The sequence below is a fragment of the Diceros bicornis genome, chromosome 8 (assembly GCF_020826845.1).
Source record: "Diceros bicornis minor isolate mBicDic1 chromosome 8, mDicBic1.mat.cur, whole genome shotgun sequence".
NCBI lineage: Eukaryota > Metazoa > Chordata > Mammalia > Perissodactyla > Rhinocerotidae > Diceros > Diceros bicornis.
This window is the reverse complement of record NC_080747.1, coordinates 39,769,346-39,793,423: the sequence shown is the minus strand read 5'-3', so window position 1 is coordinate 39,793,423 and position 24,078 is coordinate 39,769,346. Positions and strand designations below refer to the sequence as shown.

Sequence of the window (24,078 nt, the reverse complement as noted above, 5' to 3'; positions counted from 1 at the left end):
CCGTGTCCCACGTACGGCAACTAGAAGGATGTGCAACTATGACGTACAACTATCTACTGGGGGGCTTTGGGTGGGAAAAAAAAAAGGAGGAGGATTGGCAATGGATGTTAGCTCAGAGCCAGTCTTCCTCAGCAAAAAAAAAAAAAAACACAAATTAAATAAGGTACATATAAGTTATTTAGCACAGTGCACAGCAAAAAGCTGTTGTGCTCTACTAATGAATTTAGAAATGTACTATGTTTATCTTAGAATAAAAGTAATATAGATAATTCATTTTAAATACTTATGGGAAGAATTTTTTTTCATGCAGATAAACATTTAAAGTTTAATTAGATTTGACACCTAAGTTTACTGATGGTGGTAATCACATTCCTGAAAGGTAGATAAAGATTACAGATGCATGGTTCCCAACCTGGCTAGGCTCAGAACCACCCGAAGAGTAAACAGACAAAACACAGCATACCCACAGATTTTGGGCTTCATACCAAATCTGCTCTCTGGCGGCAAAATGTAGGCTCTATATATTTATATAAATTCTAGAGGAAATTCTCAATTATAGCTAGATTTGAAAACTACCTTCCTGGACTCTACTCAGACTTGGTAGCTAGAAGTTTTATCTTAAATCTCATTCTAGGTTCTAATATGCTTCTATTATCATTATTGAATATCATTATATTCAAAATGAACAAATATCACAACCAAATTGAGTGGTTCTAACAATTTTTTCTAGGAGTTTTCTGAGATGCTTCATCATATTAGGTAGCTGGGCAAATTTAATCTGAACCAAAGTGGAATAATACTCTAACGTCCCAAGTGAGGATTTCTTTAAAACAATAAAGTAACGTTTTATTCAAATTGTACTAAGACTCTAGTGAGAACCCATTAGGACTTGCTATGTTCACTATCAAATGCAGAGATGAGGGTAATTCCAGTCTATTCACTTTCCTATGCTCAAGAATGTTGAAAAAGAGCATTTGCCACTTACCTGCGAACAGGCTGTGCAAGTTTGCTGCGAGGCACTGGTATACCCCCAGCAGAAGGGGCACTGGGTCTGGGCAAGCCACTTCTCATCGCGGTTGTCCCTGCAGGTCTGGTTAGAGTAGTGCTGTTGATATTGCTGGGAGGATTTGCTGGGACTGTGTTCTGAACCATGGGAGGCCCAGGTGAGGAGGTGGTTTGTGTGAGCTGTGTTGTTTCTTGGCTACCAGGAGAACCAGAACCATGGTTACTAAATGCTTTTACTGGTTGCCGGAGAGCCAAAGGAGATGGTGCTGCAGGGGAGCGGAATTTGCCTGGAGAAGGTACTGCAGAATGGCAAAGAAAAATCAATGTTTTCAGTGGAAACCAAGTGTAAGTGAAACCACTGCTTTATACTACACTTGATGACTGGGCACCAGCACATCTGTATTCATGAAAATTCACTCTATAGAAATGCAAGGAATGAAGAATATTTCTGGGCTAAAAAAAAAGAAAAAGATAACTGGTAAATCCTAAATAATCAAGTCCTTACTCAGAGGATTCTAACTATCCTTGACAACAGTGTTTTAACTAGGTCAGCTAGGAATCCATAATACAAGAAGAGAAAAGGCACTGCAGGATTCTGTTTCACTGAGCAACTAACCTAGCCATATTCTAGAGGTGAAAAAAAAGGTTGACTATCAGATGGTTGACTAGAATCTGAAACACACTTTCCCTTTAAAGAAACATTCACGTAAACATGTCTCAAGTATTTGGTGGGTATACCGCCAAGTCCTTTATCACTTACAGTGTAACTTAAAATTCAGAAACTAAAAATTATTTTTTTAAATAACTGCTTCTATTGTTGTGCTTCACCAAGTAGGGAAGTTATAAACCTAGGGGCTATCAAGAGGCATATGAAGTCACAGGATACAGATGGTACATTTTTTTGGAATGTCATTTCTACCAAGTGGTAAGTTAAAACACGTTCATATTAAAACAAATACTGATACACAAAAGAATAAAATGTACAATTTGCATTAATTTTTAAGCCAAAATAAGACTTCAAATAAATTTTATTATTGTGGTAGTCCCTTAGCATTATAAATTCAGATCTCCCAGGTGACACATTCATCCTTCTCTGTTTATTCTTTTTGGATAAATCACCTCTGAAAGGGCATCAGTTTTAGTTTCTTCAAATGTTCATGCGATGGCTACACACAATGTAAAAAAAAAATATATTACCTTAACATGCTTTATCTAACAAAGAACTCTGGGGTGAGTTTCAGACAGAATGGGAGTAAGAGAGTGGACGGGGTGGGGAAGAAATGGATCAGAGGCAGAAAGAGGTCACCCTATTCTTTCTCAACCTCCATTAGTTTGGGGAGGATATGAATGGAGGGAAAGCTTGGGCCAGAGACTTGGTCCTAAGACCACAGAAATGGATTATTTTACACAACTTCATCCTCCTCACTTCTACTAATCCATCTAAAGGATATAAGTAACAGTAAAGTCTATCACAGTAGGGGGTAGAAGAAGAAAGAATGGATGAATCTGGCCACCATTTTCATCTGGTGTCTGGAAGAAACAATAGAGGGGATAAGACTTAGCTTCAAAACTCCGAAATAGGGGAAATTCATCTCCTACTTTTCTTTTAATGAGGTTTTTTTGTACACAGCCTCCTTCATTCCCAGCTGATCTTCCCTGCCTTCTGTTTGGATCAAAGTCCCAAATGTCAGCACCTCCATACATAAAATATACTAGGTCCCAGTACTTGATGAGCTCAAATTATCTCTGTTTGGCTCCAAAAACCCTAGAGCCATGCTTCTCAAAGTTGACTGTGTGTCAGAGTCCTGAGGAGCTTTTAAAAATATATACAGAAGCCCAGGCACCATCCCAAGAGAATCTAGTCTGAAATGGAACTCAGCCATTTGTTTCAAAACCACCATAGGAGCTTCTAGCCATGATGGCAAAACTGGGAAGGGGCTTACCCTCCACCTATAAAACTGGACAAAATATATAAAACAGTTTTTAAATACCAGACAACAGGCAGTACAGCACGATAATCCCTGAGAGAAGGAAAATAAATGTGGTGAGCCCTATGAGCACTCTGGCTTTTTGTGTGTATATGTGGTGGGGGGAGTCTGGAGATACTTTTTGGACTACAGAGCAAAGAGGAGGATCTGGAGCAGATCAAAGTTATCTTGCTGACTTGAGCAGACAAAAACTGGAATTTGAGAAGCAGAGTACCCTGGAGGAGGGAGCTGCTCCAGAAGACCACTATAACTCAGCTTGGGGGTCTGCTTGAATCTTGGTTGAATACTGAGCTGTGCATGTACTGAGTAAAGCTCCATGAAACCAGGCAAAGGAGGACTGGAGCACTGTAACTGAACAGTTGCCAAAGCTCATACAGGACTAGAAAACATTTGACTTTCAACCAGTTAGAGAAGAATATCCTTGCCCAACATCCAGGGCATTAAGGAAACACTCCAAAAGGAATAAACTAGCTCTAGAATAAAGCTACTCTAAATCCACTCTAACAAAACTTAAAAACAAGCCTCTAAAGCAGGCAACAGCAAACTACCACCTATGGGCAAATCAACGTTTTTACAAATAAAGTTTTATAAGACATGACAACACTCCATGGCTGCTTTCCACCTATAAGGGCAGAGTTGAGTAGTTACAAGAGAGACCACATTATCCACAATCCTAAAATATTTACTATCTAGCCCTTTAAGAAAATGTTTGCTGATCCCTGCTATAAAGAACCAAACTGATCCATAAATAATTTAACTGCTTGCCACAACAAAGTCTAACACTATTTAAAAGAAGATAACAAAATCTAGCACAGAACAATGTAAAACTTCACAATGTCCACTATCCCATAAAAAATTATCCATATAAAGAAACAAAAATCATAACCAAAATCAGGATAAAAATTAGTCAATAGGAACAGATCAAGTAGTCACAGGGAGGTCAAATACCATATGATCTCACTCATTAAGCAGTAGATAATAACAACAGACACACAGAGACAGAGACTGGATTGGTGGTTACCAGAGGGGAAGGGGGGGAGGGCAAAAGGGATAGTTAGGCACATGTGTGTGGTGATGAACTGTAGTTAGTATTTGGGTGGTGAACATGAAAACATGATGTAATCCATGCAGAAATATAAGTATAATGTTGTACACCTGAAATTTATACAATGTTATAAACCAATGTTACAGCAATAAACAAAAGAAACAAAAAACAAAAACGAAGTCACAGGGATGATTGAATTAGCAGGCAAGGACTTTAAAAGAACTATTACATATATGCTTAGGGAGATAAAAAAAATATATAAACATAATGAGATGAGAAATAAAAGATTTTTAAAAGAACTGGATAAAACTTTTAAAGATGAAAAACTTACAATATATCCAAAATGCTAAGTTCAGTGGATCGGAATTATTAGCAGTTTAGATGCTGCAGAAGAAGAGCCACCTGAACACATAACAATAAGAATTATCCAAACTAAAGCATACAGAAAATAAAGATTCAAAAAATAAACTGGTACAGCCTCAGTGACCTACAGGTCAATATCATGTGGTCTAATAAATGTAACTGGAGTCCCACATGGAGGAGGGGAGTACGGAGGGGACAGAAATGATTTGAAGAAAGAATGGCTGAAAATCTTTCAAATTTGATGAAAACTATAATGAGCTCACATATCTAAGTACTTCAAAAAACCAGCAAGGCAAAAAACCCCAAGTAGGGCCAACACAGGGAACATCACACCAAGGAACATCATGATCAAACTTCTAAATGTGAATAATTAAAAAATCTTAAAAGATCTTTTTTTTTTTTTAAACAGTGGAACAAAGATAAAATATCATAGACTTCTCAACAGAAACGCGGTAAGCCAAAAGACAATGGACTAACATTGTTAAAGTGCGTAAAAGCCTGTCCATCTAAAGTTATATATATCCAGCAAAATTATCTTTCAAAACCAAAGTAAAAATAAAGACTTTTAAAGACAAGCAAAAGCTGAGAAAATGTGTTGCCAGCAGTTCTTCACTAAAAGAAATGTTAAAGGAAGTTCTTCAAGTAGAAGGAAAATGGTACCAAATGATAATCCTGATCTGCATACAGCAATAAGTAGTACCAGGAATGGTAAATATGTTGGGAAACATAAAAATGATTTGTTAAAGATCTTTTAAGTTTCACTAAACGATAACTATTTAAAATAAAAATAATAAAACATACTCTGGGATTTAATACATATGTAGAGTTAAAATAAATGACAAACGTGGCACAAAAAATGGGGAGGAATGAAAATATACTGTTATAAGGTTCTTAAATTATAAGTGAAGTGGCATATTACTTGAAGATACTGTAATAAGTTAAATATGCATACTGCACACTCTAGAGCAACCGCTTAATAAAAAGCAAAAAATAAGAAATATATAGAAAATAATCCAACAGTGAAAATAAAATGGAAAGTTAAAAAGTACTCAGCTATATCAGAAGAATGAAAGGCAAGAGGAGGGGAAAAAGGAACAAAGATCTGAAGAGACAAAGAGAAAACAAACGGTGAAACAGTAGATTTTAAAAACCAATCATATTGATAACTGAATTAAATGTGAATAGTAATCACTCCAATTAAAAGGTAAAGATTGTCATTATGGACAAAAAGGAAGAGTAACATGCTATCTAAATAAACACTTTTTAGATATAAAGACATAGATAAAAGGACAGAAAAAGATACACCGTACAAAACTGATCATGAAAAAGCTGTAGTGTCTATAACAATATCAGAAAAAAAGATTACCACCAGAGATAAAGTTCATATCGTTAAAGGGGTCGATGCAGCAAGAAGATATAAGAATCCTAACTGTGTATACCCAAAAACTGATATACAAAACACATGAAACAATAGCTGACTACACATTCTTCTCAAGCGCACATGGAACATTCTCAAGGATAGACCATATGTTGGGAAACAAAGCAAGCCTCAATAAATTTAATAAGATTGAAATCATAACAAGCATCTTTTCAGACCATAATGCCATGAAACTGGAAATGAACCATGAAAAAAAAAAATGGGAAAGTGACAAAAATGTGAAGATTAAACAACATGCTACTGAACAACCAATGGATCATTGGTGAAATTAAAGGAGAAATCAAAAACTATCTGGAAACAAACGAAAATGAAAATATGTCATACCAAACCATACGGGATGCAGCAAAAGCGGTCCTGAGAAGGAAACTCATAGCGATACAAGCCCACCTTAATAAACAAGAAAAAGCCCAGATAAGCAACCTTAAATTATGCCTAACAGAACTAGAAAAAGAAGAACAAACAAAGCCCAAAGTCAGCAGAAGGAGAGAAATAACAAAAATCAGAGCAGAAATAAACAAAATTGAGACCAAAAAACAGTACAAAGGATTAATGAAACAAAGAGTTGATTTTTTGAGAAGATAAACAAAATTGACAAACCCTTAGCCAGACTTACTAAGAAAAAAAGAGAAAAGGCTCAAGTAAATAAAATTAGAAATGAAAGAGGAGAAATTACAACAGATACCACGGAAATACAGAGGATCAAAAGAGAATACTATGAGAAATTATATGCCAACAAATTGGACAATCTAGAAGAAATGGATAAATTCTTAGACTCATACAACCTCCCAAAACTGAACCAAGAAGAAATGGAGAATCTGAATAGGCCAATCACAAGTAAAGAGATTGAAATAGTAATGAAAAACCTCCCAAAAAATAAAAGTCCAGGACCAGATGGCTTCTCCAGTGAATTTTACCAAACATTCAAAGAAGATTTAATACTCATCCTTCTCAAACTATTCCAAAAAATAGAGGACGATGGAACACTTCCTAAATCATTCTACGAGGCCAACATCACCCTGATACCAAAGCCAAACAAAGACAATACAAAGAAAGAAAATTACAGGCCAATATCGCTGATGAACATAGATGCAAAAATCCTCAACAAAATACTGGCAAACCAAATACAGCAATACATTAAAAAGATCATACACCATGATCAAGTGGGATTTATACCAGGGACGCAGGGATGGTTCAACATCCACAAATCAATCAACGTGATACATCACATCAACAAAACAAAGAATAAAAACCACATGGTCATCTCAATAGATGCAGAGAAGGCATATGACAAGATACAACATCCATTTATGATAAAAACTCTCAACAAAATGGGAATAGAAGAAAAGTACCTCAACATAATAAAGGCTATTTATGACAAACCCACAGTCAACATCATACTCAACAGGGAAAGACTGAAAGCCATTCCTCTGAGAACAGGAACGAGGCAGGGCTGCCCACTCTCACCACTCCTGTTCAACATAGTACTGGAGGTTCTGGCCAGAGCAATTAGGCAAGAAAAAAGAATAAAAGGAATGCAAATAGGTAACAAAGAAGTGAAACTGTCACTATTTGCAGATGACATGATTTTATATATAGAAAACCCTAAAGAATCCGTTGGAAAACTATTAGAAATAATCAACAACTACAGCAAAGTTGCAGGGTACAAAATTAATCTACAAAAATCAGTTGCATTTCTGTATGCTAATAACGAACTAACAGAAAGAGAGCTCAAAAAGACAATACCATTTACAATTGCATCAAAAAGAATAAAATACCTAGGAATAAATCTTACCAAGGAGGTGAAAGACCTATACAATGAAAACTACAAGACATTATTGAAAGAAATCGATGATGACATAAAGAAATGGAAAGATATCCCATGCACGTGGACTGGAAGAATAAACATAGCTAAAATGTCTATATTACCTAAAGCAATCTATAGATTCAATGCAATCCCAATCAGAATCCCAATGACATTCTTCACGGAAATAGAAAAAAGAATACTAAAATTCATATGGAGCAACAAAAGACCCTGAATAGCTAAAGCAATCCTAAGAAAAAAGAACAAAGCAGGAGGCATCACAATCCCTGACTTCAAAACATACTACAAAGCAATAGTAATCAAAACAGCATGGTACTGGTACAAAAACAGACACACAGATCAATGGAACAGAATTGAAAGCCCAGAAATAAAACCACACATATATGGACAGCTAATTTTCGACAAAGGCGCTAAGAACATACAATGGAAAAAGGAAAGTCTCTTCAATAAATGGTGTTGGGAAAACTGGACAGCCACATGCAAAAGAATGAAAGTGGACCATCTGCTATTGCCATGCACAAAAATTAACTCAAAATGGATCAAAGACCTGAAGGTGAGACCTGAAACTATAAAACTCATAGAAGAAAATATAGGCAACACACTATTTGACATTGGTTATAAAGGAATCTTTTCAGATGACACGCCTACCCAGACTAGGGAAACTAAAGAAAAAATAAGCAAATGGGACTTTATCAGATTAAAGAGCTTCTACAAGACAAATGAAGCCAGAATCAAGATGAACAGACAACCCACCAGCTGGGAGAGAATATGTGTAAAACATACATCTGACAAGGAGTTGATCTCCATAATATATAAAGAACTCACACAACTGAACAACAAACCGATCAAAAAATGGGCAGAGGAAATGAACACACTTCACCAAAGAAGATATACAGATGGCCAATAGGCACATGAAAAGATGCTCAACATCACTAATCATCAGGGAAATGCAAATCAAAACAACACTAAGATATCACCTCACGCCCGTTAGAATGGCTATAATCACCAAGACAAAAAACAACAAATGTTGGAGAGGATGTGGAGAAACAGGAACCCTCATAACACAGCTGGTGGGAATGCAAACTGGTGCAGCCTCTATGGAAAATGTTATGGAGATTCCTCAAAGAATTAAAAATAGAGACGCCCTATGATCCAGCCATCCCACTACTGGGAATCTATCCAACGAACCTGAAATCAACAATCCAAAGAGGCTTATGCACCCCTATGTTCATTGCAGCATTATTCACCGTAGCCAAGAAGTGGAAGCAACCTAAGTGTCCCCCGACTGACGAGTGGATCAAGAAAATGTGGTATATATATACAATGGAATACTACTCAGCCATAAAAAAAGACAAAATCATCCCATTTGCAACAACATGGATGCGCCTGGAGGGTGTTATGTTAAGTGAAGTAAGCCTGAAGGAGAAAGACAAACACTGTATGATCTCACTCATATGTGGAATATAAACCAACACATGGACAGAGAAACCTGTATTGTGGTTACCAGGGGCAATGGGGGTGGGGGGTTGGCACAAGGGGTGAAGGGAGTCATATATATGGTGATGGACAAACAAAAATGTACAACCCAAAATTTCACAATGTTAAAAACTATTAAAACATCAATAAAAAAAGCCTGCAACACAGGGGATAGAGCTCACACACACACACAAAAAAAAAAACCCACATGAAACAAACTGACATAGTTGAAAAGTGGGGGGAAGAAAGTCCACAATTAGAGTTAGATATTTCCATGCTCCTTTCTCAATAACTGATGAAACAAATAAGTAGAAAATCAGAAAGGAGGTAGAAGACATGAACACCACCACCAATTAAGTTGGTCTGACATTTATATAACACTTCACTCAACTGGACACACTCAAATGTCCATCAGCAGGTGAATGGGTAAACAAATTGTGATATATCCACACAACAGAACACTACTCAGCAATAAAAAAAGAGTAAACTGCTAATACAACAAGGGTGACTCAAAAACTATACTAAGTGAATTAAGTGCCAGACACAAAACTGTACATACTGTAGAATTCCATTTATATAAACTTCTAGAAAAGGTGAATCTAATTTATGGTAACAGAAAGCAGATCAGATTATTTGCCTGGGGTGGGAGGATGACTGGGAAAGGAGCACAAGGGAACTTGTGGGGCTGATGAAAATGTTCTATGGCTTTACTGTGCTGGTGGTTAAATAAATGTATACTTTTGCTGAAATACAAATTGGGCATTTAAAATTCCACCTGAATAAAGTTGATTTAAATAAGCTCCATAAGGGATTCTAAAATAGAGCCACAGTTGAGAATAATGGCTCTCAAATCAATATGTCCTGATTTCTAACAATTGTTACACAGTCTCCTCTGGTAGAAAACTGAAGATGTCCACAGGGACATCTGAGTACCCCTGAATCGCAAATTCCATGATCTTCACAGAAGACTTTTTTTATCTTTCATAATCCATATTCCCCTTTCTATAGGTGACTATAAAAATGTTTTCTCAATTCCATCCTCTACAGTCCCACCTTTGTCTCCCTTGCCAGACCAGTCTCTACCCAAGGTGTTTCACAGTCTTCCTGGAGGCTCACTGGATAACCAAGGCTCCACATTTCCAATTCCTCTAGCTACTACTAAGGGTGGGGCCTGGACCTGCTCCTTCCAGTACCAACTCCAGAAAAACCATCTTCAGTCCTAACTTTTACTGTAGTTGGGAGCCTTTCGACCAAGGTTTTATTTTGGTGGGGACGCTGGTTTCAGGTAGGAGAAAGAGTAGTAAAGTTCAGAGGAGGATCATAAGTTCCAAAGAGTATTTTGGAAAAGTCTGGGGAGTTGGGGGTAGATGGAAATGAGGTCAGATTAAGAGATGCACTAAGACATTATGAATGACAATCTGGTAGATGAGGTATAACCGAGGAGTCCTAGGCTTCCTTCTTATGGTGGACTGATATAAAGGGTATGGCGGAATTAGACAGATTATATTGATGAGGTTAAGAGTGTTTCATTTCTACAGGACAGCCTTATAAATATTGGAATATATCTATAATGTTTTTAATATCTTACCCAAATCCTATCTTGAAAATAGGCTTTGTGGCCGGCCCCGTGGCTTAGCGGCTAAGTGAGCGTGCTCTGCTACTGGCGGCCCAGGTTTGGATCCCGGGCGCGCACCCACACACTGCTTCTCTAGCCATGCTGAGGCCGTGTCCCACATACAGCAACTAGAAGGATGTGCAACTATGACATACAACTATCCACTGGGGCTTTGGGGAGAAAAAGGAGGAGGACTGGCAATAGATGTTAGCTCAGAGCCAGTTTTCCACAGCAAAAAGAGGAGGATTAGCATGGATGTTAGCTCAGGGCTGATCTTCCTCACACACACACACAAAAAAGAAAATAGGCTTTGTAAAAAGTATCTTTTCCTCTGGAAAAACTTCTGACCACCAATTTAACTATTAATAGTTATGCCAAGGAAATGGGTGTCTCCTGAAATTTTTTAAAAATGTGAATCTCCGACTTCCACTTGGGAAAATGAAATAGATGTACTTTCCCTATTTCTCCCACTAAGTATAAATTAAAACATGGGCATTATATACAAAACAGACATAAGAAGATTTTGAAAGGCAGAGAAAAGAGAGAAAACCACCCAGGAACCTTGTGACCTAAGGGATGACATGGTAATGAGTTCCCAAGGTTTTCATTTTGCCTCATATAACCCAGACTGGAACTGAAGAAGCTGGCAACCTGGAAACACCACTGGGTATGGAAAAAAATAAAAGCCTGCTCTCTCCAGCCAGAGGACTAGGAAATAAAACTTTTAGATAATAACTGCTCTACTCCAGCCAAAGACTACAGAAAAATCTGTGGCCCTACTCCCACCCAAGCCAACAAAACCCAGTGGGGAGCCTAGACTTCTATCCTTGCAAAGCTTAACAAGGTGCCAGAACACCCTCTGGAGGGAGGTGTCAGAGAAGGCAGTAATCAATGAGGTGCTTTTCCCCCCACTCTTGGGGAGGTGTCAGAAGAGGGCTAGTGGAGTTAGAAGTTTTACGATTGCTCAGTGGTAACAAGACCAACCCCACCCACAGTGTGAGTGAAGACCTTGTGGGGAGCCAGAACTTTTCTTCACCCAGCCAGCCTCTCTCCCTTGGGTGTCAACAGAGACTGAGTACAGAACTTGGGCTTCTGTTCCCACCTAGCAGTAATAAAATGCCCCCACCCCCAATCCATCAAAAGCCTAAGTGGTGTCAGAGAAAGAAATATAAAAGAGAAGGTTTAAATAAGATCCAGAATCTCATAACATAACCCAAAAATGTCCAGATTTCAATAAAAAATAACTCGTCATACCAAGAACCAGGATGATCTTAAACTAAATAAAAAAAGAGAATCAGTAGAATTCAACACTAAGATGACAGAGATGTTAGAATTATCTGACAAATATTTTAAAGTAGTCATAAAACTGTCTGAATAAGTAATTCTGAGCACTTGAAACATGCAAAAATAGAAAGTCTCAGCAAAGAAATAGAAGATATAAAGAAGAATCAAACAGAAATTTTACAACTGAAAAATAAAAAACTCAGTAGATGAGCTCAACAGCAGAACAGAGAAAAAAATCAGTGAACTGGAAGATAGAAGAAATTATCCAATCTGAACAACATAGAGAAAATAACTGAAAAAAAAATGAGCAGAGTTTCAGGGACCCATGGGACTACAACAAAAGATCTCATATTTGCAGGTCATCAGAGTCCTGGAAGGAAAGGAGAAAAAGAGGACAAAAAGTACTCTGAGAAATAGTGACTGAAAACTTTTCACATTTGGCAAAGACATATACCTAGAGATTCAAGAAGCTGAGCGAACACCAAACAGATAAATCCAAAGAAATTCATACCAAGACATGTCAAACTTCTGAAAAGTAAAGAGGAGAAAAAACCTTGAAATCAGAGTGAGAAATAACACCTAACCTATAGAGGAAAAACAATTCTAACGACAGTGGATTTCCATCATAATCCAGAGAGGCCAGAACAAAGTGGCACAATATTTTTCAAGAGCCCAAAGAAAAGATACATCAACACAGAATCCTATACCCCGAGAAAATATCCTACAAGAATTAATGGAAAATCAAGACATTCTCAGACAAAAGAAAACCAAGAGAATCTGTGGCCAGCAAATCTATTCCAAAAGAATGGCTAAAGAAGTTCTCTAAACAGAAAGGAAATGATAAAAAAGAAGCAACCTTGGAATAGCAGAAAGGAAGAAAGAACACAGTAAGCAAAAATATAAACAGATACAATAGGCTGTCCCTCTCTTTGAATTTTCAAAATTATATGTGAAGGTTGAATAAAAAATCATAACATTGAGGTGGTTGGAAATGTATGTAAAGGATATATTTAAGACAATTATAAATGGGGCAAGGTAAAGGGACATGAAGAAAGGTAAGGTTTATATACTTGACTTGAACTGGTAGAATGATGACACCAACAGACTGTGATATGTATATATACATATGTGATAAGTTATGTATACATAGTGTAATATAATGCAACCACTACAATAACTGTGCAAATACATACACTCAAAAACACTATGGGTAAGTCAAAATGGAATTCTAAAGCATGTTCAAGTAACCCACAGGAAGGCAGGAAAAAGAAAATAGAGAAATGAAAAACAGAAAAAACAAACAGAAAACAACAAATAAAATGGCAGATGTAGGCATATCAATAATTACAGGAAATGTAAATGGTCTACCTATACCATTTATAAGACAGAGATTTGGCAGAGTGCATTAAAAAACATGACCTAACCTTACACTGTCTACAATAAACTCACTTCAAATATAACAATACAGGGAGGTGGAAAGCAAAGGGATGGAAAAAGATACATCAGGCAAATAATACAAAAGGAAAGCAAGAGTGGCTATACTATTATCACATAATTTAAAAGAAAATTACCAGGGACAAACGATAATACATAATGATAACATGGTCAAACTACCAAGAAGACATAACAACCCTAAATGTGTATGTACTAAACAAAAGAGCTGTAAATATGTGAAGGAAAAACTTATAGAAATGAAATGAGAAATACACAAATCCACAATTATAGTTGGAAACTTCAACATCCCCATCCCAACAACTGATATAACTAGATAGAAAATCAGCAAGGATATAGAAGAATTCAACACCACCATCACCTATAGGATCTAACTGACATCTATAGAACAGTCCACTCAACAACAGCAGAATATACTTTCTTCTCAAGTGCCCACAGAATATACACCAAGACAGACTGTAGGCCATAAAGCAAACTTCGACAATTTAAAAATAACTGAAATTATAAAGAATACTTCCTCTGATCATAATACAATCAAATTAGAAATCAATAACTAAAAGATAACAAACAGATAACAGGAAAATCACTTGAAAACTAAACAACACACTTCTCAATAGAAATTTAAAAATACATGGAACTGAAATAAAAATTACAATACAAAATATCAAAATCTGTGGGTCATAATTAGGAAGAAGAAAAAGTCTTAAGTCAATAATCTAAGTTTCTACTTCAAAAACCTATAAAAAATAGAGTCAAATAAACTCAAAGCAAGCAGAAAAAAGTAATAAAGAGCAGAAATCAATGAAATTGAAAATAGAAAACAGAGAAAAATCAGTGAAACAAAGAGCTGGTTTTTTCAAAAGGACAATCAAATTGACAAGCCTGACAAAGAAAAACAAGAGAGAAAACACAAATTACCAATATCAGTAATGAAATGGGATATCACTGCAGACCCTGAAGACATCAGAAGGATCATAAGGGAGTACTATGAACGATTCTACACACATTAATTTGACAACTTAGATGAAATGGACCAATTTCCTCAAAATGCACAAAGTACCACAACTCATTTGATATGTAATAGATAAGTTGAATGGCCATAGAATTATTAAGAAAATTGATTTCATAATTCAAAAACCCTCCAAAAAAGAAATCTCCAGGCCCAGATGGTCTCATTGGGAAATTCTACCAAATGTTAAAAGAAGAATTAACATCAATTCTACATACTCTCTACAGAAAATAGAAGAGGAGGGAACACATCCCAATTCATTTTATGAAGCTAGTGTTACCCTGATACTAAAACCAGAAAAAGATAGTATCAAAAAAGAAAACTACAGACCAATAACCACCATGAATATAGACATAAAACTCCTTAACAAAATATTAACAAATAGAACTCAGTGATATATAAAAAATAATTAGATATCATGGTCATGTGGGATTTAATCCAGTTGGTTCAAGATTTCAAAAGTCAATGTAATCCACCACAACAACAAGCTAAAGAAGAAAAATCACAGGATGATATTTATTAATGCAAAAAAGCATCTGACAAAATTCAACACATATTCATGATAAAAATTCTCAGAAAAACAGGAATGGGGGAACTTCAACTTGATAAAGAGCATCTACAAAAAATCTACAGCTAACATTACACTTAATGGTGAAAGACTGAATGCTTCCCCTCTAAGATCAGAAACAAGGCAAGATATATGCTCTCACCACTTTTATTCAACATAGTGCTGCAAGTTCTAGCCAGTGCAATAAGCAAGAAAAGGAAATAAAAGACATTTAGATTAGAAAGAAAGAAACTCTCTCCATGATTGTTTACATAGCAAATCCCAAGGAATCTACTGAAAAAACAACTTCTAGAAATATTAAGTGAGTCCAGTAAAGTCACAGGGTGGAAGATTAATATACAGAAATCAACTGTATTTCTATATACCAGCAATGAATGTACGTAAATCAAAACAAAAAATGCAATACCATTTGCACTGCCCCCCAAAAAGAGAAAAGAAATATTTAGATGTAAATCTAATAAAACAAATCTCATCAAATATCATAGGTTAGCTGCAAAGATCAAATGAGTAATATGCATGTAAATTATTGGTAAAATGTAAAACATTAACAAATTGCAAAGTATATCATATCTGTGCCTTCCATACCTAAGGAATATGGTGCCTTTCACCTTGCTGCAGCTGAGTTCTCTGGAAAGATACTCAACAATGCCACTGAGGACAGTTTCCTAGGCTGTCTGTATAAATTAACTAAAATATAGGGATTAAGTAAATTAGGCTCTATTGCCCAAATTAATTACGACAGTAGGTTATAATTTCTCTTTACTCATTTTGGATACCAAGAATTACACTTGAATCAAGGCATAAAATGAAGAAGTGTTATCTGCTCTGAGCAAGAATTAGAACTCTATTTATAAAACTGACATATGACTAAGAATGCTAACCTTGGTGTCTAAGTTAACTTATCTCTCAAATGGAATGGTGGGTGATATGAGGATTCACACTTTTAAAATATTCATTTTTGTCTTTTAATAAGCATTTAATAAAAATGGTTTGTTTTCTATTAAGATTTATATAATTCAGCAGGCACTTCAAACAACTCTAAAATGGAGAAACTGAGTAAATTAATATACTGTTTTTAGCTTTATAATTATTCACTGAATATAAAACGTTTTCTAAATAATATATCCCACACGTATCTAGCAATATAAAAATTAGACACTTCAAGCGGTTGTCTTCATAATGAGGTGTCCAAACTATAAATTACATTAATTGCATAATTTAAAAAAATATGTAAATATCCAACAAATACATAGTTTGCACACATTACCAAACACTGGCCACCATGTCTAATGGGGAGAAAAACATTAAAATACATATGCCATTCAATTATTTAACAAATAAAGAATAAGGACAAAAATACTTGCTTGTCAACTATTCCTTATTATATTAAGTTACATCATCCCAGTTACTCAATGGTCTATGCACCATCAATGACAGTAACAGGTTGCTGACATAATAAGGACTTATAAAAATAAGTTCTGGTTATTAAAGACTACAGAGATGAAGTAAATATGGTTCTCTCATTACAGAGTTAAAGAACCCTTCAAAAGGATTCTTTAAAGTTAAAAACAGTTACTAGTGACTATCTATTCCAACCTTTTTACTGTACAGAGAAGGAAAATTGCTGCAACCACAGAGATCAATTGAGCAAACAAACAGGGAAGTCAGGACTTGAAACAAGTTCAAGTCCTGATTCCCTGATTAGTATTCTTTACTGGGGACCAAAAGAGAAATAACTTTGGGAGTAGAAATTAAAATGTTATTTTCACCATTTTAGTTTTCAACTAGACTCAGAAAGTTTATCTGTGGGGCTACTATCCTAGGCAGGTTTCATAAGATATGACACCATGGCATACTAAATTTGTAATGGCTGACAAGTAATCATAAAAAAATAACAATGAGGCATAGAAACCTTTGATTTCTTCTTCCTTTAGTGTACATGACTCACCATTATTTTTGTAAGCATACAGTTATCAAGAGAGGATTTATTAAACCACAGCAGCAGAAGAAACCTCTGGGAATGGGCTTCACTAGCTTTTCTTCCATACATACAAAAAGATTGATAGATATAAATAAATAAGCTACCAGCAAACATCTGCAGCACTAGCAGCATTATTCACAACAGGGAAAAAGTGGAAACAACTTGAATGTCTACCAACTGACGCGTGGATAAACAAAATGTGGTATACCCATACAATGGAATATTATTTGGCAACAAAGTACTAATATATACTACAATATGATGAACTTTAGAAACATTATGCTAAGTGAAAGAAGCCAGTCACAAGGATCACATATTGTATGATTCCATTTATATGAAATGTCCAGCACAGGCAAATCCATACAGACAGAAAGATTAGTGGGACTGGAAGGAGTGGGGAATAGAGAGCGACTGTTAATGGGTATGATGTTTCTTATGGGGGTGATGAAAATCTCTAAAATCAGACAGTGGTAGTAGTTGCTCAATTCTGTGAATACACTAAAAAACAATGAGTTGTACATTTTTTTTATTTATTTAATTTAAAGCTTCAGTGCATGGTTGTGTATCCTAGTTGTTAGTTTAGTTCTCTATGTGAGCCACCACCACAGTATGACAACTGACAGATGGGTGATGTGGTTCCACGACTGGGAAACCAACCTGGGCTGTGGCAGCAAGAGTGCCGAATCTTAACCACTAGACCACCACAGCTGGCTCTGAGTTGTACATTTTAAAAGAATGAATTCTAGAAGTAGGAGAGAGTGAACAAAGGCAAGAAATCTCAGAAAATAAGCAGCCATATTTTTTAACAGTCCCCCAAAACGCCAGAGGGAGCTCTAGAGCCATAAAATTAGAAAATCTTATATCAAGCTCCCTTACTAAATGTTTAGAAAAACCCATTTCACTGAAAAATGAGCAATAGAAAAGAGTTGGGGCCAAATCCCACATAAAGTTATTATAAGAAAAAAAGAGAAAGGAACAGAATATCATTTCTTTCTTTCTTTCTTTTTTTTGTGAGAAAGACTGGCCCTGAGCTAACCTCTGCCAATCTTCCTCTTTTTGCTGAGGAAGATTAGCTCTGAGTTAACATCTGTGCCCATCTTCCTCTATTTTGTATATGGGATGCTGCCACAGCATGGCTTGATGAGTGGTGCATCAGTCCGCACCTGGGATCCAAACCTGCGAACCTCGAGCCACTGAAGCAGAGCACATGAACTTAACCACTATGCCACTGTGCTGGCCCCAGAGAATAACATTTGTAATGACAGAACCTTGCCAGAAATCATGTCTACCATGAACATACAAAAAAAGATGAAAATTATAATCTAATAGTTCAAATTCTAAAAACATTCAAGAAAATGATACAAGATATGAAAGACCATCATAAATCAGAATGGGAAGCAGTCAAAAAGGAGGCGATGGAACATAGCAAAGAATCACACATAAAATAAATCCTTTTAAAACGAAAGACAGAAGGAACACAAGAGTCACCATACGCAATAGATTATGCTTTAAGAGAAACAGACAATGAAAAGAAACTGTATAGAACAAGAAATGAACAAAGATGAAAAGAATTCAAGAGAAGTCAACAGATACAGAAAACATGCAAAGAACATCCAACGTGTGTACAACAGGAGTCCCCACAAAAAAGAAAATTAAAGCAAGAGAACAGAATATTAAAAACTATAATTCAAAAGAACTTGTCTAAAATTTTTAAATGTTTACAACTCCATATTGAAAGAACACACCACATACCTGGGAAAATCAACTCAGAATGACCAATACTAAGACATATTCTCATAAATTATTTAACTTTAAAAGAAAACATTCTTTGGACATCCATATAAAACGACCAAACGATTTTAACAGAAACAATTTCTTATTCCTGACAAAAATCGACTAATATATCTAAGATACTCAAAGAAAGAAAATGTGAGCCCAAGATCTCATATCTGGCTCACGACTTTCAAATACAAAAACAGCAGACAAGCTGTCATCAACATGCAAAAACTGAGGGAATGGATGTTGTTCCCATAACGCCTGCTTAAAGAATCTACCACAGAATGAAATTCAGACAAGAAAAATGACTGATGAGACAATAACATACAGACTGGTGCTAAGCATCAAATGTATATTTAAATGTAGGGCTAAGACTAAATAAGGCATATAAAGGAGAGTAATAGCTATTTCACCTGACAATGTAGATACAGCATAACTAGAAAAAAAAAAAAGGAGTGAGCACGTGCAAAAAGTTTCATAAACTGTTTCCAATAATCATATTATATGGTATTATGCTAATGTTATCCCCAGAAGATTTTCTCTGTAATATGGAATAAAACAAATTATTAAATGATATTCTAATTCTGTGTGTTGCTGAAGGATAGGATTCTCAGAGCAAGATAAAAGAGATACAGATGTAAATTAAAAGAGGTTAAATAATTACCCTCAAGCCCTGAATTTGAATAGGAAGTATCAGCATGAACTCAGTAAAGCATTCAATCTTAAAAAATACACAAACATAAACCTACACATATATTTACTAGTTCTAGTAACCGAAAAGACCTAGAAACAATGACCAACCGGTAACAATGAGCATAGGTAAAAACTCAGATTTTGGTTTTAAAATACCAATTCCGGGGCCGGCTCGGTGGCGCAGGCGGTTAAGTGCGTGTGCTCTGCTGCGGCGGCTCTGGGTTTGCCGGTTCGGATCCCGGGCGCGCACCGACGCACCGCTTGGCAAGCCATGCTATGGCGGCGTCCCATAAAAAGTGGAGGAAGATGGGCATGGATATTAGCCCAGGGCCAGTCTTCCTCAGCAAAAAGAGGAGGATTGGCAGATGTTAGCTCAGGGCCGATCCTCCTCACAAAAATAAAAATAAAATAAAATAAAATACCAATTCTTACCAAAAGAAACCAGGACTTTTTGAAGAAATAACAAAATCCAGGTCTGTGGCAGGAAATGTATAAGATGAGCCTATCTTGTCACACCAGTTAGCGAGAAGTTATCAAAGACTACTAGGGTTGTGTCAAAAAGACTAGAAAGCCAACTCAAAGAAGCTTCTGCCAAAGTTGGGAAATTATCCAGAATGGATCAAAACATATAAAAAATGTTTAAATCTCTAAGTCCATAATGATGTATATTTAAGAAAAATATTGGTCGCCTTTGGAGGATGCTAGGTTGCCAATTTTTTATTTTGTAAACTGGTAAATAAAAGGAAAGAACAAGCATTTATTCTGAATTTCCTAATAAAAGTGTACTGCTGGGTGACCAAAGAATTAGGAAAAGTTTCTCTTTATACAAGTATTTTGACAAACAAACAAGGAATGTTAGAACTGGAATAATCCAGTTCTGCAGTACCTATAAAGTAAGGATATAGGCATTAAGCATCAATGACTGCTACCATGACAAAAAAGATGTGATGCACCTTTGGCTGAAGAAGCATCACCACCTATAAAGTAGTCTTGCCAAAAATAACAAAACTGAATCTAATTAAGTGTCTAGATCTGACTACCAATTTAAAGGAAATACAGAGGAACCTGCTAAATGACACCATAGAAAAGATATCCGCAAAATCCAGCCTGTGTGAACATCTACAGGACAAATGATCTTGTGGTTTCTTCAACAAACAAGAGAGAGCAAAGAGCTGGAGGAAAACCATAAACTAAGAGAAACTCAAAAAGACATATATTAAAGAAGTAAAACTATAGTTTCATTACTTGGATGATAAAAATCATACAGAGAAGTAAGGAAGTGATTGCTATAAAAATTCAGAAGAATAGTTGCCCTCAGGGGAGGGGCATCAAGAGAGGATTGTGTTTGGAAACAGACAGGAGGAGAGTGTCCGAGGTAGCAAATTCTAGTCTCCTGATATGGATGGTGGTTACAAGGAGGTTGACTTAACAAGAATTCATTAAGCTAGCTATGTATTATACGGTTTTCTGAATGTGTTGTATTTTAAAATAACAACGTTTAAAAAACAGATTTATAAATTAGAAATCCTTTTAAATTTATTAGTCCTTAAATTCTTAGATAAATGCACTAGAATCTATGAAAGGACAAATCAAAAAGTTCTACAATCTCAAGATATGGAGAAAAATACTTTTAACAAGGTTAATGTATAAGTTGAGGGAAAACTAGAGAGGATTACGTTGCAAAAATTGTTTCCTCTAATAGCAGCAGCATTCTGTCTTCCCTATAAACTTGGGGCTATGGAGGAATAAAAAATATAACGAGGTTATTTGGAATCAGGTGATCTTTAAAGACCTTATAGCTGTAACTTGAACATTCTAAAATGCAGTCAGTATTTAATCTGGAAAATCAAGTCGCAAATTTCAGAGAGGAGAAAATTTTGATCCAGGACTTACTCAGGAAAGGAAATTGATAGATGTGGTCAAGAGTTAACTAAAGAGGAAAAAAAGATCTTGGAAAATCATAAAAACCTTACCAAGTCTAAATGTAAATAAAATCTATTCAATTATCAAACAACATGAAATGGTCCAACAGGAATTTGTGTGTTTGGAGGGAGCCCCAAGAACAGCCCTCATGCTCTCTCCTTTCCCATTCCCAATTTTACATAAAAAAGTCATGGGAAGGGAAGCAATTCCTATCATTTCAACTGTATCTAAAAACTCTATATATGGCAGAGGCTGGCTTCGACCATAACTATAATAGAAGAAAAAGTAAAGAAGGGCTCGAATAGAGGAAAAAAAAAAAAAGGAAAGGATATAATGAGTGTATCCTGTTTCTGATACAGATTCAGTAAATACTTGTTGACAGAAAGAGGAACACAAGAAATTTTAAACTTTGGATCCAGGGTAACAACAAAACTCCTGGGTTCTCCATTTTCAGATAGTCTGATATCAAACAGCATTTTAAACTCAAATCAATAAGACCTCTTATAAACTTGTTTATCTCACCTTGAATATCTCAAAATATAGTGAATTAAAGCAGTATTAGACAACTATCATCACTAACTCCTTCTTAGTTGCCTCTTTCCTCCTAAATAAAAGTACATTTCTACATTTTAATTTGTCCTGATCTCTACATTCACTTTTTCTAAGTAGTCTGCATTTTCTTCCCCTGACTTGGTGAGGTCTCTACCCTATTTACTTCCACTTCACTGAGTTCCCAACAACTGAATGAATAATTTTTTTTTTTTTCGCTGAGGAATATTAGCCCTGAGCTAACATCTGTCGCCAATCTTTCTCTTTTTGCTTGAGGAAGATTTGCTCTGAGCTAACATCTGTCGCCAATCTTCCTCTATTTTGTATGTGGGTCATCACCACAGCATGGCTGATGAGTGGTGTAGGTCTGCGCCTGAGATCTGAACCCAGGCCGCCAAATCTGAGTGCGCTGGACTTAATCACTACGCCATGGGGCTAGCCCCTGAATGATCTCTCTCTGTCAAAGCAGTTTGTGTAAGCAGTCACTTCCAGGAAACCTTAAAAAAACATAATGGATTCTTTTTCTCAAAGAGAAGGATGGGCTAAAGAAACACAAAAACCTTGCAAGCAGAAAATACAAAGAAGAATGTGTCCAGCCTTTCTTGAGTGTGAGTGCGAAAGATTGTGTTCATTTAACAAATGTTTATGGTGTGTCTCTTGGTGCCAGGTAACACAGAGATTACTTCTCTTCTCATCTTCAAACTCCAGGTACTACCAAATGCAATTAAAATCAAAGTGACCATATTTCCAGTTGTTAACTGAAACATTTTCTTCCTCTTCCCCTGATCCTGTGAGCTCTTAAAATAAGTACATCAGCTTTCTAGGAAATGTTATAGGCTCATCCCCAGGCTGGGACAATTGATTTATGTGACAATTTACTATCTAGTCCATGTTTCTCTACTAATGTGCCTACTCTTGACTAATGACCTAACGTGCCAAAGGTACCCTATGATGGCAGAGGATTCCACAGTCCAATGCAGATCCCTCTCTCTTAAAGTCTGGAGATGAGGGGAAATTAGAAAATCCATTTTGGCCTTGAATCCAAGAGGCATTCTCCAATTCAGCTTTAGCAGTAATTACTGATATTTTAAATTTTACTGTATACTTGTGTCCATTTTTCAATTGGTTCAGAACTTGTAGTGTAAAATGATCATCCCCAAGTCACAATACCAATCAGAAAATATGAGAGTCTGGATTAAGTTAAATAAGTAAGAAATTAAACAAAATGAAACAAAACAGAAGAAAACCAAATATACACACTTATAAACTTCTCTCTCTTTACTAAGTCAACTAGACAGCTAGAGGCACCAGGAATTATGAGATTGGGTTTTCCTGTCGTCTTATCATGGAGGGTGGGCAGTTTGGTGCCTGGAGTCACAAAAATAATGGAACCTTCATAGGCAAATTAAAAATAAAAAGCTGGAAGTTATGATCTTCTTGACCTAATAAACAACATAAAATCTAAGTAAAAATTTAAAATTATTTAAACCTACCTGATTCCAAAAAACATTATGAAGCAGCTTACAGAGGCATACAACAAATAAAATTTATATAAACTTAAAATCCTCTACTTTTTAATTATAGTATAGTAATCTCTTGCCTTGTGTTAGACACCACAATCTTTTTATGATCATCTGTTCTGACCTACCTCCCACTCCTAGAAGTACTCAAAAATATCCAGACGTCTCAAAAAAGAAGCCTGAAGTCCTCAAAAAATTTCTATAAGAATCCTTTTCTATAATGATCCCTAATAAGTCACTTTGTTCTCCATCAACAGAACATAATCTATCCAGTCTATTATTTCTGACAATGGCACCAAGACATCTGTATCAGAGGCCTATGATCAACTTCCGATATTCAAAACACAAACATTCACATATCCTACTTTTCTATTTGACTAGTCTCTTTCCTTCAGATTCTATTATCTAAAACTATTTCCTTAAATTATATTTAATCCACCAAATCATTGCTAAAACATCTGTATTAACGAACTTGCTAAAATATCTATTTCAGTACTTTTGTAACCATATTAACAAAATCTTTTTTTCAACAAATCAAATCTTAAACCTCCTCTTTCCACATAATGTCCTT

General features: G+C 35.9%; 1 protein-coding gene across 4 annotated transcripts in view; it reads right to left on the bottom strand.

Annotated features, from left to right (window-relative positions):
• The window catches only part of SLAIN2 (SLAIN motif family member 2), an 81,639-nt gene that overhangs the window by 3,708 nt on the left and 53,853 nt on the right, over positions 1–24,078 (bottom strand). For 3 of the 4 annotated variants that reach the window (XM_058547019.1, XM_058547016.1, XM_058547018.1), the window contains one exon: positions 986–1,304. In XM_058547019.1, the coding sequence (XP_058403002.1) occupies positions 986–1,304 (319 nt within the window). Of the gene's footprint in view, positions 1–985; positions 1,305–22,739; positions 23,430–24,078 lie in introns of those variants that run through there. The other variant, XM_058547020.1, reaches the window with a different exon arrangement.